General features: G+C 40.9%; 1 protein-coding gene across 2 annotated transcripts; it reads right to left on the bottom strand.

Annotated features, from left to right (window-relative positions):
* Positions 1–3,920: 3,920 nt before the first annotated feature.
* On the bottom strand, positions 3,921–10,447 carry irx6a (iroquois homeobox 6a). Of its 2 annotated transcripts, none has more exons than XM_046417680.1 (7): positions 9,039–10,447; positions 7,642–7,917; positions 6,765–6,874; positions 6,169–6,464; positions 5,241–5,915; positions 4,855–4,966; positions 3,921–4,465 (listed from the first exon to the last, which is right to left on the bottom strand). In XM_046417680.1, the coding sequence occupies exons 1-6, from the start codon at positions 9,102–9,104 to the stop codon at positions 4,860–4,862; spliced, it is 1,530 nt and encodes a 509-aa protein (XP_046273636.1). In that variant the 5' UTR covers positions 9,105–10,447; the 3' UTR covers positions 3,921–4,465; positions 4,855–4,859. The 2 variants fall into 2 exon arrangements, with proteins under 2 accessions (XP_046273636.1, XP_046273721.1); XM_046417765.1 differs by having other exon boundaries at positions 7,642–7,867.
* Positions 10,448–13,641: the final 3,194 nt, after the last annotated feature.

The raw sequence follows: 13,641 nt of genomic DNA, 5'->3' as shown, positions 1-13,641 counted from the left end.
ACACAATGCCCTGGGAAATGGCAGCACAGACATCATTTTGTGCCATGCTCCACGCTGGCACGTTGGGATCTGGTTGGGAACTAATATGAAAAGGGCAAAGGTGCTGGAGCAGATCACTCTGCCTCGAGCACAGCACCAGCGATGGAACGGAGGCCTGGATTCTTTCGGACACAAACAGCACAGGTCAAACACAGGGTATAGAAAGAAGCAGGGGTCGCAATGCAACATCTACCCAAACTACACAAAGCCAGCTTTTCATCCCCTCGATGGCTATTCCACCAAGTCCATAATTGTCTTTGACAAAACTCATTAGCAGAGACCTTGTAGTAACATTTGCAATCAGAAATTCCATGGAGGGAGACATGCACAGAAACAATGCCCCACACACATTTCATTGCGCCTTTTGACAAAATGTAATGAAGTGTGTATATTGTCCCCCTCATGTGAACTCTGAGCCACTGCTACAAAGATTCTGTTTTATGAGCCTTAGCTGCCCAGCGTGGGACACATCAAATGGCACCTCCATGCTGGCTCTTTTGTCAGACTAGAGGGCAAATTATTGTTTGAGATGTTGTTGTTGTTGTTGTTGTTCTGGCTCCTATTTATAAGGAGAGGCCAGTGCTATCTTGTCAGAATAGTTCATATTCTTTTGCATGGCAGGCACTTGCTCATTAAGCGGGGGGCCTAAATATAAAGTGCACATGCGATGGATGTTCCTTACAGTGCTTGGTCAGAAGTTAACCCCTCACTGACCTAAAGTATTATATCATAAAACTTCCTGCAGTTACAGCCATTTTAAACTGTCTAAACTGTCAATCTGTTTGAGAGAACTGACAGTAACAATAATAAAGCATAAAACAAAGACTTTGTATTTGTATGCTTCACTTTTACATCGTAAATTACATTTGGTCCTTAAGCTGATGCGGGTCATGTAGATGGTTTGACAGGGTTGTTTGAATTACTTCCTTTATTATAGAATGAGTGTTTTAATTTAATATTCTACGTAAGTGAAGATTACATGCTTAAATAGTTGAAATGCAACTTGGAAACACTATTTTACAGTGTTGTTGTTTAATATTATAAAATCATTTGACAATAAATACGTCTTGTTATCACCTGAGGGCATTTGTAGGCCACACCCACCCCCGTTATAGGTAATGCCCTACTTTAGATTATCATGTTCAGAATTATAAATGTGCTATTTAATATTTATTTTTTTACATGTACACATTTAAGCAGTGACTGTAACAGAAAACCTCCCAGTTCTGACCGTCAGCTGGACTTTTGACTTGAAAAGAGCAGAGGATGCAAGCAGCAACTTGGCCCTTAAAAGATCAATGATCCGTGACAGCAGAGGTGTGTGTGTGTGTGGGGGGGGGGTCTGTCTAATAACAGACATATGAGTATAAAGACACCCTCTGATTTCATACAAGGGATGGTCACAGATTAATAATGTCAAACCTATTTAAGTATTCATGTTTACCATAGCTTGTTTTTCTTTTTTGGCATATTTGTGCCTCATTCACAGATTATCTAAAATCTGTTTTGGATTATGCAAACATGCTCTCATAGGCACCCATCATCTCACCCCTCCCTAATGAAAAATGTAATTTACCAAGAGGGAAGGCGTGTATTAGGGAGATTTAGTTGTGCATATATGGGCTACCTAAGCAACTTATTATTCTCCAACACTGTAGTTTTCCACAGATTTCATGTCTCGCCTCAGATTAAAGATGTCAGACAAATAAAATGTCTTGTTTGTCCCCTCCCCCTGTGTCCACGACCAATAACACGCAAAATTATGCTAAACACCTATTTATTTAGCCTTATTTTGACTTTAGGGTATTTCATTCCTTTTATTTAAATTATGTTTTTTTTCCTTATAAATGTGAAAAGCATTAATGTATTTTCTGATCCATGATCTGATCCAGACCAGCTTCAATTTACAGATGTGTCTCCTGCTTGTCTCTGCTCTGCGCAGCTGCTTTAGCCATATAATTGACCTGTTAGCTGCTGCTGCTATGAGCCCATCATGGCCATTATCTGTGCTTTCCCCCAGGTACGCCGCCATGGCGGTAATCCCATTGCGCATGCATCATTACCTTCAAAAGCATAAGACAGTTTTTCTTTACAGCCTCCGATTTAATTGAATTTGGTTGTAAATATTTGATGCACATCTACCCTACATTCTAATGTAAAGAACGAATCAGCAGGCGTCATGACTGATGACAGTTGAGGAGGAGGAGAGACTGATTACTCGTGTGCATGTTGTCAGTACAAGCTGTTCGCAGCCTGCCATTAGCAGGACGACTGTTACAGTATCGGTCTGCTGACTGATCTGGACTTGGACACTTCATATCATAAAGCGCACAAGTGGTAGCTTTTCCCTCTACACATTACTGTGCATGTAGCTTTTCATTTGCTCTTCCACAGTTGCTTCAGTCAAGGCATGTGGAAAGCCATCCAGCTCCTTGAATCTCCCAGAGGTGACCCTCGGTTGAAAATATATCAGATCATAACTGTTAAGGATGCCAATCAACTTCATGTGTCCTCTTTATTGCTTATGACAGAATTGAGGGTAATGAGGGATCCAGACCTTAATATCCGTATTCTTAAAACAGATATATTTAGGCTATATTTAAAACAAAATTGTTTTTACTTTCAGATCCGCGCAGATCAGTCATTGTTTCTCAGATTAACGAAGAAGGGGAAATTGAACTGGGGAAAAAAAATCTAAATAGGCCTAAGTTATTATTCCTGACCTTCTTCAGACTCATCATGTAATTTTGCTGGATTTGCCAGGCTCTGTGCATTACTGACAGCTCCGCCATTGGTCAAGGACACACAGGATGACCAGCGCCTCAGACCTGAGCCCGAATTGCCCAAATACTAGGAAAGACTTTTATTACAAGCGTAATCCCCCAAATACGACCCGACATGACGTTTTGAGAGGTTTTGGACTATTTGCAGGTATTGTTTCAGTGATGATCCAGACTCAAACTTAGTCATACAATCTAAATCTTTGCCTGCTGATGTAATCGCGATTCACTGGTTTCAGGAATCAAGAAAAGGGATGAAGTGAGAAAGGAAACAGGATATTAACCCACACTATCTAATATTATTACTTTAATCATTTCGATTACATAGTATAGTTTATATTATATATAAGAACCGAGCTATTCCCTTTTTATTTTACGCAGAGGAGTCGTTCTAACGGGTCTTTCCTGCAAATTAGCAAAGTGAAAGAAGTTTCACAGACTTGTCAGACTAAATAAGTAAAATGCAAAATAATGCGTCAAAATCAATATCCCGACCGCAATTAATTTACACAGCAGCCTTTTTGTCGTTTGCTTCGGAACTGTTCGATTTGAAAAGTTTGAAATGTGAGCATCAAAAAGTTTTTCAGACCGTCAGCAGGAATCATTGACTACAGTGATCATCTTATTACAGCTGTCTGTAGGAGAGTCACGAGAGTTGGTCCATAACGAGGTGGACTATAGGCAAAACAGCCAAATCAAAGGAACTTTGATGGACCATGTGAATTTCTCTGCCGGGTTTGATCATACAAATGACCTTTTAATCAACACAATGTGAAGTTATGGCAGCAACTACACAGGGGACAAGGCAGCATTCATCCTATGTCCCTGCCTCGTTGCCTGGCCTGAACAGTAACAAAGTGTTTGATGCCACTTCTGATTAGATGCTGACAATAGAGAGATGACGCACCCCCCTTTCTTCCAAAACTTGTGGATTTCACTCACGTCCTCCTCTGAATTATGACCCTCCATCAGAGCTGCGGCTTCATGTCGAGTCAAGATGATCAACTTTGATCAAATGCACGTTCGCAAATGTTTTAATTGGCCGATCAGGACGTTCGGCTTTTTAATTAACCAAGACACAGAAAACGAAAAGTTCTTGGATAAAAATGTATTCTTAGAAAAAAAATGTCATGAGTGGCAAACACAGAAGAAGCTCACATTTGAACACAATGACAAAACTGTTCAGGTCCACGGCCAACACAGGGGTTCCATTCCTTTTGTGGTCAGCTGTATGTCCGACAAGCTTTTCTCTGTTACATCAGGCAAAATGACACGAAGCCACAGTAAAACGCGACATGTAACAAAATACTTAAAGGAGTTACGAATTCAACCCATAAACACATTAAATAATGAACAGACAACATAACAAAAAATAATAGATACACAGAGAAATAAATAAGTTTGCTACACTACACGATTGCCATACACAAATTCGGCCACTTTTTATCTGACCATTCTCGTTTCTTTGCATCTAGAATTTTTGCATAAAGTCTTCACCACCATAAAAACAAAGTTGTGCAAAATGATAGCCACGTCCACAGTTTGACAGCTCTCACTGCTGCAGGTAGCTCCCATGTGTCGTATTGAGGCCGCTGTTAGTGCATAATAAATGTCCCATTACTTGTTGTGGTACAGTTTCCAGTAATCTATGACAAAAAGAAGACAGCAGGAATTAAAATTTGCTCCCAAAATGAGAAACAGTCTTTATAATAAGGTATATCATGGCAAAAACGTATATATATATATACTCAGATAGCTTGATTGCAGTAGAAATGTTTATGTTTTGTATTATATTTTGATGGTTATTATAAATTACTTTTGACATGCATATTAGTAAAATGTTGCCTGTCTTTTTAGCACTAATTACAATTTGATCAAATAAAAATAAGCCCCTCAGTGTATCCATGTTCGCTTGAGAGTGTTTCTTGGTGCTGTTCCTTGGTGTGGATGTGAATGTGTGTGTGTGTGTGTGTGTGTGTGTGTGTGTGTGTGTGGTGACTTTTCTGGTTTCTTCCAGCTCAGTGCAGATTGTCACCTGCTTCACCTCTTCATCACTGGTCTGAAAGCAGTGACCTTGTCATCCTGTACGGTCCCACAAGCTTCACTGAGGTCAGATGGCTGTGTCTCTGTTTTGCCACCAGAGAATCCTACACACCCAAATAAAAACACATCTGAGAAACTTGCCTCGGATGCAAGTGGGCATAAAGTGTCTTGTCGCTCCATAACCTCAATACAGAGGCTTTTCTAAATCCAGCAAAGCGTGGATCTTTTTAAAAAATATATTTAGCGATATTGATGTGCCTCTATGTACCAGACAATGGAAGTTACCATCTGTGTAAAGAGAACCTCTATGCATGGGAGATTTAAGACCAGTTTTATCCCTTGCAATATGGTAAACATTGCAGGCATAAGATGACGTACCTTCAATAGTGGAGTACTGACACGTGTTTGGGAGAGCAGCATAGGATGGACAGTGCAGTTGGAGGTCCTTGTGACTGTAGCTGCCAGTGCCATAGACTTTTGAGTGCAAGGATGAGCCCTCTGAGAATGGGCTCTCAGTACTGGTGACACTGCCAGAATCATGGAGGCCTCTCATGGCCCCACACTGTCCAGCAGGAGCCCCGGTAAGCCTGGTACTCTGGAGCTGGCAGTCCCCGCTTGAGCTGCCTGTCCTCAGCTCCGAGCCGTGCTGCTGAGGACTCAGTATGACCCCTGAAGCTGCCGTACGAGCCAGTGACCAAATCCGAGGCTTATCCGGTGTTTCAAAGTGAGACAGGGACACCGTTCCAGTGAGGCCAATTGAAGAGGAGGTCTTGGACACTACAGGATCCAGGAAGTCGGAAGGGAGAGGAGGGAGACTGGTGACACTTTTGATGGCACAAGGGAACGTGTGGAAGCTATTAGTTAAACTCAGGTGCAGCTCGGAGCTGCAGTCTCTCTTTTGAGGGGCTCCGGATACTGCAATGGCCCTCTGAAGGTCCTGCTCATCTGCAGCCACCTTTTCACAGTCACTGTCCAGCTTGTCACAGTCATCCTCGTCCATGTCCTCAAGATCACTAAGATGCAAATCCTTCTCCTCCTTGCAATCACTGGAATCTGCAGGTGGAAAAAGAAGATTTTTAGGCAACACTGTTTTGAACACTGACTATTATAAATGTAAAGAGACATAGTTTATTCAGAAAAGAAAAGAAAGAAAGAAAGATATATAAAAAAGAAAATATACTTTCTTCCCTGGAACCCACGTTTGGTGTAGCACTGAAATCTCCTAAATTTGGTGTAAGTAATAATATTTTTAGCTTTTCATAACAGTGTAAGTAGTTTTGCTACCAGAAAGTAGACAGATGTTTACCTTTGGTGACACAGTCTTGGTCGCTCTTGTTAAGGTCATCCTTCCTGTCGTCGTTGGCCTTATTCTTTGGTGACCAGGTCATCTTATTCTCCTTCTTTAGCCTCCTCCTGGCATTGGCGAACCAGGTGGACACCTGGGTCAGGGTCATTTTGGTGATGATGGCCAGCATGATCTTCTCTCCCTTGGTTGGGTAGGGGTTTTTGCGATGCTCATACAGCCATGTTTTCAGGGTGCTGGTGGTTTCACGAGTTGCATTCTTTCTTCTGGCTGTGCCATTAAAGTCTACTGTCCCATATCTGAAAAGGGACACACAAATTCACATGCACAGATAGCCACCATTAGTGCAGCCAGTGAAGGATATCATAGACTATGCATTCAGATATCCTATATCCCTACTCCCTGCTGTTTGAAGTATATATACAACTTCACTCCATGCAGTTATCACTCAGTATGGAGTTACACTGTGACCTTTGATCTGAATGTGCCATACTCTCCCTGTGAATGGCTGCTTTTAATGAACAGCAATAGAATACATTTTGGCAGGTCTGCTAATGCTCATTTTACATATAGTGGGCAAAAATGAACATAAAACTCACCTGTCATATTGATACTGTCCCAGCGAATGGTCATAAGGATAGTATGCAGCAGACTGAGTGATGCCAGAGTGTAAAGTGCCTGTGCTGTCCTTAATTTCATACTGTGGATTCTGTAAAAGACAGTGAAGGTGTAAGAAGTATGCAGCACTCAATAATTATCAGCATTTTTTAGGACCTTTTAAAACAATCTCAAACATAAATGAAAGGTTGTTCTTTCTGTTCTGTTCTGTTATGACCTTAAACTAAAAATAAATCAGTCGACTGTGACTTGAGATATGCCCAAATACAACATCAGTTAGGTTTTATTTAATGTATTTTCATAGATTAAATGAATAATACACTAAACATGATTTTTTTTCTTTTTTTACTTCTTTCAGGTATATTGTGCAATATTTCCATGGACAGCAAAGTTTAGCTGACTTTCGGTGTTAAAAATAGGAGTGAATAAAGAAAAGTTTCACCTGCACTGTAATTTAGTCCTTTATCCACTCCAAAATGTGACATGACTAGGTCCTACTTAAAGTGAACAATTCTGACTAAGGATGGTTTCTTTTGCAGATGCTACTTAAGTAAAACACAAGTGTCACAATTTCTGAATTAGGCAGAAGTTCGGCAGAATCAGAAGGATCAATTTATAATAATAAAATCGCATTTGATTCAAGTGAGACAAGTTCCTGTGCACTTACTCTCACCGCAGTGACAGGATTTTGTACTTGTTTTAAAAGGCAAGCATATAAGACATGGATGCTGGATTAAACTGCTTGTCGAGACGGATGTGTTTGTAGTGTGAGATAAATTGATGAAGAAAAGCCGAATGATCGATCATCTGTGCCCCCCTCCCCCCTTAGCGCATCAGATGAGCCTGAAGAGAGCCCACCAGAGTGGAGTAGATAGCGGATGGGTCGGTGCTGTAGGGGAAGTAGTTGGCGTAGTTCTGGCTGGCGGCGGCCGCTGCGGCGTAGGGGGAGCTGTACATCCCCAGCGCTGCGTTCAGCTCCGTCCGGCTGCTCGCCAGGAGCCGGTTCTCGTAGGACGGGCAGCAGAAGGTGGCAGCGGCGGCGGCAGCGGCAGTCTGGGAGCCGCCTGTCCCGTCAGAGACCGACCTGGAAATCGAATCGCAGCAAGTCGTACTGGGGTTTGCCGACACGAAAAACTGCATGAAGAGAATCGTGGATAAACATGGTCATTGGCTGTTTCAGCTCTTATCTGGATGTATGTGATAACTCTGAAGTGACTGTGGGTGAAGCGCTGCAAAAAGATATCTGTGTCCAGTTTTGAATCCCGAAATCTAAAAAAGAGTGAAAATATGCGCTGCTTTCGTTTGTTGTTTCATTTGAACACATCACTTGTCATGAACCAGGTGTCATTATCTTAACTTGTGACCTGCCTTAAATCAAGGTAAGTCACTTTTCAGAGAATTTCTGGAATGAAAGAAAGTAGCTTACAGTGTGAACAAAAAATAAAATAATATATATGTATATATAATGTAATACTGCAGGAAACGACATTGGGGATATATTTTTAGCAGTGGATATTGATGTAAAGAAGAGTGCGCAATCCGTGCGTAAAAGTGACCTGCTCCAGTTTATCATCGCTTTCAAAATTTTTGAACTTGCACCTGTTTAAGAAAAAGCGAAAATAACGCCACTGCCTGGTAAATCACCATCTTATTTCAATGTGAAAATATTTGATTTTTACCTATAATCTACTAAACGTTGAAAAATAAAATCGACATAAAAGTTGGGTGACAACTTTTACATGAGTGTAACTTTTGTCCTCTGATCGCCTTGAACTTCCTCGAACTTGTCATGAGGAGCAATAATAGTGTCTTAAAATCTAAATAAACCGCTTGAATGGAGTTTTAAACGCTCTCAGGATAATGACATTTGTCTAACATCTCACACGTACCACTAATTTAAATAGAAAGTTTGCGAATATGTCGCTACAGCGTGCGCAGCTTTATAGCCCAATTACACCTAGGTGACATTCATCTCTATTGTCATCAGAAAAACACGTGAGTTCATTCATAATTCAGTGTAATTGGACACGGGTACGTAGATATCGATATTTCGTTCATCAACAAAAACACCGCGCGAAAATAGCTGTCAGTACTGTCAAAGCAGTCACTCTCTCATGAATGTTTCTTACGGAGAAAAGTGCTCTGACTAAAGCGAAATAAAAGAAAAATTGCCCAAAAAAAGCCAGTTGTGTGTGCGCGCGCCCACGTGTGTGTGTACACAAAACTTAGGAGAAATAAAAAGCAAAGTGGCTTACCTGTGAAGTTGCATTGTAAGGGTATCCAAACTGCGAGAAAGACATAGCTGCTTCTTTTGTTACCATCAGCAATATTCTTCACCCTTGATCGATTGCAACCAATTCTACTTCAAATCCACCGTCTTACACACATTTCCACGCACGGCCTTTCGCTCAATAATAGATGACTTCACTCATAGGAGGGAGACTTTAGGCTGGCACCAGCTGCAGATTGTTTTATATGAATGAATAATCCCCCCCAAGGACCCGATAAGAAATGAAATTAAGCGTCATTAAGAGCAAAAAAAAATTGTTGTTGTGTTAGCTGAAGGAGGCTTAAAGGATAACGTAAGACTTGCAAGATATGGACTCTGCTTGTGCTATTATTTGTGGCTCTATAGTTCTTTAGCATTCATCCATGCAAGAGTATCAGCGTGACGTCACTGTAATCCCGGAACGGCAGGGTACCAAGGATAGAATAATGTCTTTGCCAATCACGTCCAACGCAGGGTTTTCTTAAGGTGCACTGTACACAGTCCTGTCCCGCTTCTGTAATAGAATTCTTCACCGACTTGCTGAGATAATTTGTATTATTGTTCACTATAGCTGGGTTGTAGCATGGCAACATACGGAAACCCTTTGAGAAGTTAAATGAATTAGAAAAAAAGAAGACACTTTGTTATGTATTTTTTGGCAGTCTGGTGAGTTATCTCATTCGGCAGAAGATCTTACTTTTCCTTTTCACACAGGCAAACAGGAATCAGACATGTAAACTAGAGTTTTGTTTTTTTTTTTCTGTTAAGAAAAACTGCAGATTAAAATAGTTTCTTTTATTTAAAATACATCACAATGAAATGATTGTATGAAGACATGGAAGACTTTTTTTTTTATCTCGACCTCTGTTCGCCTCTGGTTCTCTGGCCAGAGGTCCATCCCGGAGTTAATGACGATGATGTTTCTATCTTTCTCTATTAGAGAGAGGGGCAGTCCCAGCAGGAACGGTTAGAGGGGTTTTTGGCAGGTCAATAGACCAGTGATTGATGCGCGCCTGGAGACCTACGTGACCATTACGCGTAATGCGTAATTGTATCAATTAACAAATGGATACATGCCCTTGTTTAACCAACGAGTAACGAGTGAAAATATGCCTTAGAGGTGAAATCCAAAGAGTCGTGCTCGGAAAAAAAGACTGTGAAGCCCTGCTCCAGAGTCTAATTAAATATCCGTGGATTGGGGGCGACGAGAATTGCATTTTAATTGAATGATGCTCACTTGAAAGATGGGTAAGGAATGATGCTGCCTCACAGTGAATGAAACGAGAAATAATTTTAAGCCTTATTAGATCAGCAGCTCAACCATCACAAGTTCTCTTGCTCTCCCCTATAAACATAAACAAGCGTGCCCCCTCCTCGTGTGATGTTGAGCTGGGACAGGAAGGGAGGTGGGGGTGTGTGTCTATTGTTTTCCTCTATTCACACTAGTATTCACTGTGACAGCGATGATCGTTCCTATTGAGTCATATGATCTGCCTGTTTCTGGCAATCTAAGGCTGTGTAAAGTTTCCATTGTCACGACTGATACATTGTGCCAAATTTGCCGGTACCCTGCCTTTCCAAATCTGATATATGGGGCTCCCTCCCTTAGAGACCCAACTGCGATTATGGGCTTTCTCTCAGAGGGGCGCTAAAGAGCCGCGTGTAGGAGATGAAGATCTCCCGTCAAGAGATTTTCCTCAGAGATAAAGTGGACAGAACAGTTATGGTCCACGCTCAGGGAAGTAAACACCCACAGGCAACAGCAACTCTCACTTTCACCAAGTCTTTGGTTTCTGACAAGTGCTAGTGACAGGTGACTACAGCAGGGAACCTATTGGATAGCACGCCATGGTTTTCATTAGAAAGCATTACTGTCTATGTTATCAAACTGTGTCAATCCTTCTGATTATTCTTTGAATAAAATCCATTTCCATTATTTCAACTTGTTGATTCATTTGATGTCCACTCATTTCTCCAGCCATCTCACTTTTGAACCATGAAATTTCAGGTTCATTCTGCACCCAAAATCTTTAAGCTGCCAAAATTCTCACAAAAATACACACACAGGGAACAGGAAACGTAAATTCAGTTATAGCCAAAGATGAAAGGGACAAACCAACTTGATTATAACATAGCAAGATTTCCAGATAAATTATTTTGGGATGAATGAAACCATAAAGTAGGGTAAGTGAAGACAAAATGTGAAAAGGCACTGCAAATATCATTTATAGGATCAAATATATTTGAACAAGCCAAACAATTTAGAACATATATTTTGTCAGGAAAGAAAAATAGCCCTGTTTTCAGGGTTGTCACAATGCAGTTTTTAGGTAATTCACTGTTTTTTAAAATGGTTTATCAAACTTTATCAAACTGAAATAGTAGAATTTTCCCAACTCCTAAAGGACCACCTATCCGTCAGTTTAGAGAGATTCAGAATCACAGTATTTGGCTATATATGGTTTTACCTGGCCAGTGAAAAGAGTTTAGCATGGTATAACACACATTTTAACAGTAGGTCAAATTTAACATTCTTGGTTTTACCAGTAATGATGGATATGAGAACAAGCACTTTCATGTCCTAACCTTTATTGCATTGGAGAAAGTGCACAAGAAGAAGGTTGGAACAAGCTTAATATAATTGCATGCCAGTGGTCGATGCATTTCTACAAGGGCATTCATGATGGCCCAAGTGCATATGGACGGATTCATGCATAATGCATGTCCAGCAGTCAGTGTAGATCTCACCAAATCTCACTGAATCGGGCAGAAATGGGTGCTAACTGTAACTGCAGACAGACCACAGTGCCCTTCCCTCTAAAGCACGGGGCAACCCTGAGACATTTTTCTTATAGTGTTTTATCTGTTCTTCTTAGTCATCATAATAAGCTAATGACGAGATTTTGTTTTCTTAGCAGTTAAATGGCTGACAGTGTTGATTAGAGATTGTTCTTTCCCATGTTTTTTTTATTTTCTTGCATAGAATAACTTTTGGCAAAATCTGCCATTTTAAAGGAGTACCACCTTCCCAGTAATATCTTATTTTATCACAGAGAGCAGCTTCTTTAGCAGCAGGATGGTGCAGTGACCATGTTCAAGGCCTGCCCTTGTCCACAGGTGCCACTCTGTTTAGTTTATATAAATTGGGGCCTGTGGTCAAATACAATTTTGCAAACAAGTGAAACAAAAACGAAACAATTATATAATCTTTGTTGGAGTTACCATATTTGTAGGGATGACAAGAGTAAACATAAAGACCACAAAAAGTTCAGATCATCACAAAAAAGTAACGCACATAACTTTAGTATCATTTCCAGTGTTTAGCATCCTACAAACGTACATTTGTGTGATAGAAAAACTAACCCTGCCTCCACTTAAAACAGGCTGCAACAAACTCTGGCAGTGGGAATATGTAGACATACCATTTGACCCATGACTGGTCATGTAATAGAACATTTAACTACTAGCAGACAAAGGCATTCACCCTCATAGTACTTTCACTCATGTTATTTAAGAAAAAGCAAGTCCAAACCTCTATTATATCTTGTTCTAACGGATCCATGCGGTTACTAATGAGACTGAGTAATGCACGCATCCTCCATTAGAAGCATCACTGGGTGGAAAAAGAAAAAAAACCTGGGAAAGGTTAAGTCAACACTCAATAGCTCCCAGCCCTATTCTCCTACTTAATACATTTCCTATGCTGACTTAATGAACCACACAAAGCCTTTCTGGTTTTTCATCAGATGCGTGGGGTGGGGGTGGTGGTGGTTAGCAGCGATGGTGCTGGAGGTGGAGGGGTTGGGGGGGGGCTGTATGAAATGGTAATAAGGGCAGACAGACGAAGAAGCCTGAGCTGAGCAAGGGATGAAGCTGCACCTACCTGGAGGTGTGTGATCTCATTAAAGCCAAATTGGTATATGCCAATAAATCCAAGGCACTTGTGATCTGGAATTATTACTACACAGACACACACACACACACACACACACACTGCATACACACAAACTTTCCCCATGAAGAGCATTATTAGTGCTGCAAAATTATCCAAAATGGAAGGAACAGTAATAAATATTGTAATGAGAAATAAAAGAGCCGTAGCGGATATGGTCACAGCAGTGGCCGGTTAACACCAAAACAAACATCTCCAGGGCTGGTGGATAATTACAGCATGCAGAGGGAGTCATTAAAGCTTCATCAGATGGAGAGAAAAGGGATAGGGTGAGTATGACATCATGACCACTGTCTCAGTAAATCAATCTGAAGCAGACAAACGAACAACAATAACTGTATGTGATTACAGTACAAGTCTGATTGTTGTGTAAGCAGTGCCACTGTTCTTTGACTGGTTGACTTGCAAAGACAGTGTGTGTTTCGAAAGAACATAATTATCCATATGTCCATTAGCTTTTGTTTTCTACATTTTAAACACAAGTCTGCACATTAATGTACAGGCATAATTGCTGTTTCATTTGTAACCTCGTCACTTTGATTGCTTGTATTCGGATGTTGAACTCAAACAAACCCGAGGCATTTTGCGTTGGGAGCCGCATATCCCAGAGGCCCCTGGGGCTCCTGGGAGAGGGAAA

The sequence above is a fragment of the Scatophagus argus genome, chromosome 1, assembly GCF_020382885.2.
Source record: "Scatophagus argus isolate fScaArg1 chromosome 1, fScaArg1.pri, whole genome shotgun sequence".
NCBI classification, from domain to species: Eukaryota; Metazoa; Chordata; class Actinopteri; family Scatophagidae; genus Scatophagus; species Scatophagus argus.
This window is presented reverse-complemented; position numbering and strand designations above follow the sequence as displayed.

Excerpts from the sequence above, each read along its gene's own strand:
- irx6a (XM_046417680.1), bottom strand. The coding sequence starts at position 9,104 with ATGGTAACAAAAGAAGCAGCTATGTCTTTCTCGCAGTTTGGATACCCT. Across the intron at positions 6,875-7,641 it reads CCGCTATCTACTCCACTCTG|AATCCACAGTATGAAATTAA; the intron begins GTGGGCTCTCTT and ends TGTCTTTTACAG. Across the intron at positions 6,465-6,764 it reads GGACAGTATCAATATGACAG|ATATGGGACAGTAGACTTTA; the intron begins GTGAGTTTTATG and ends GTCCCTTTTCAG.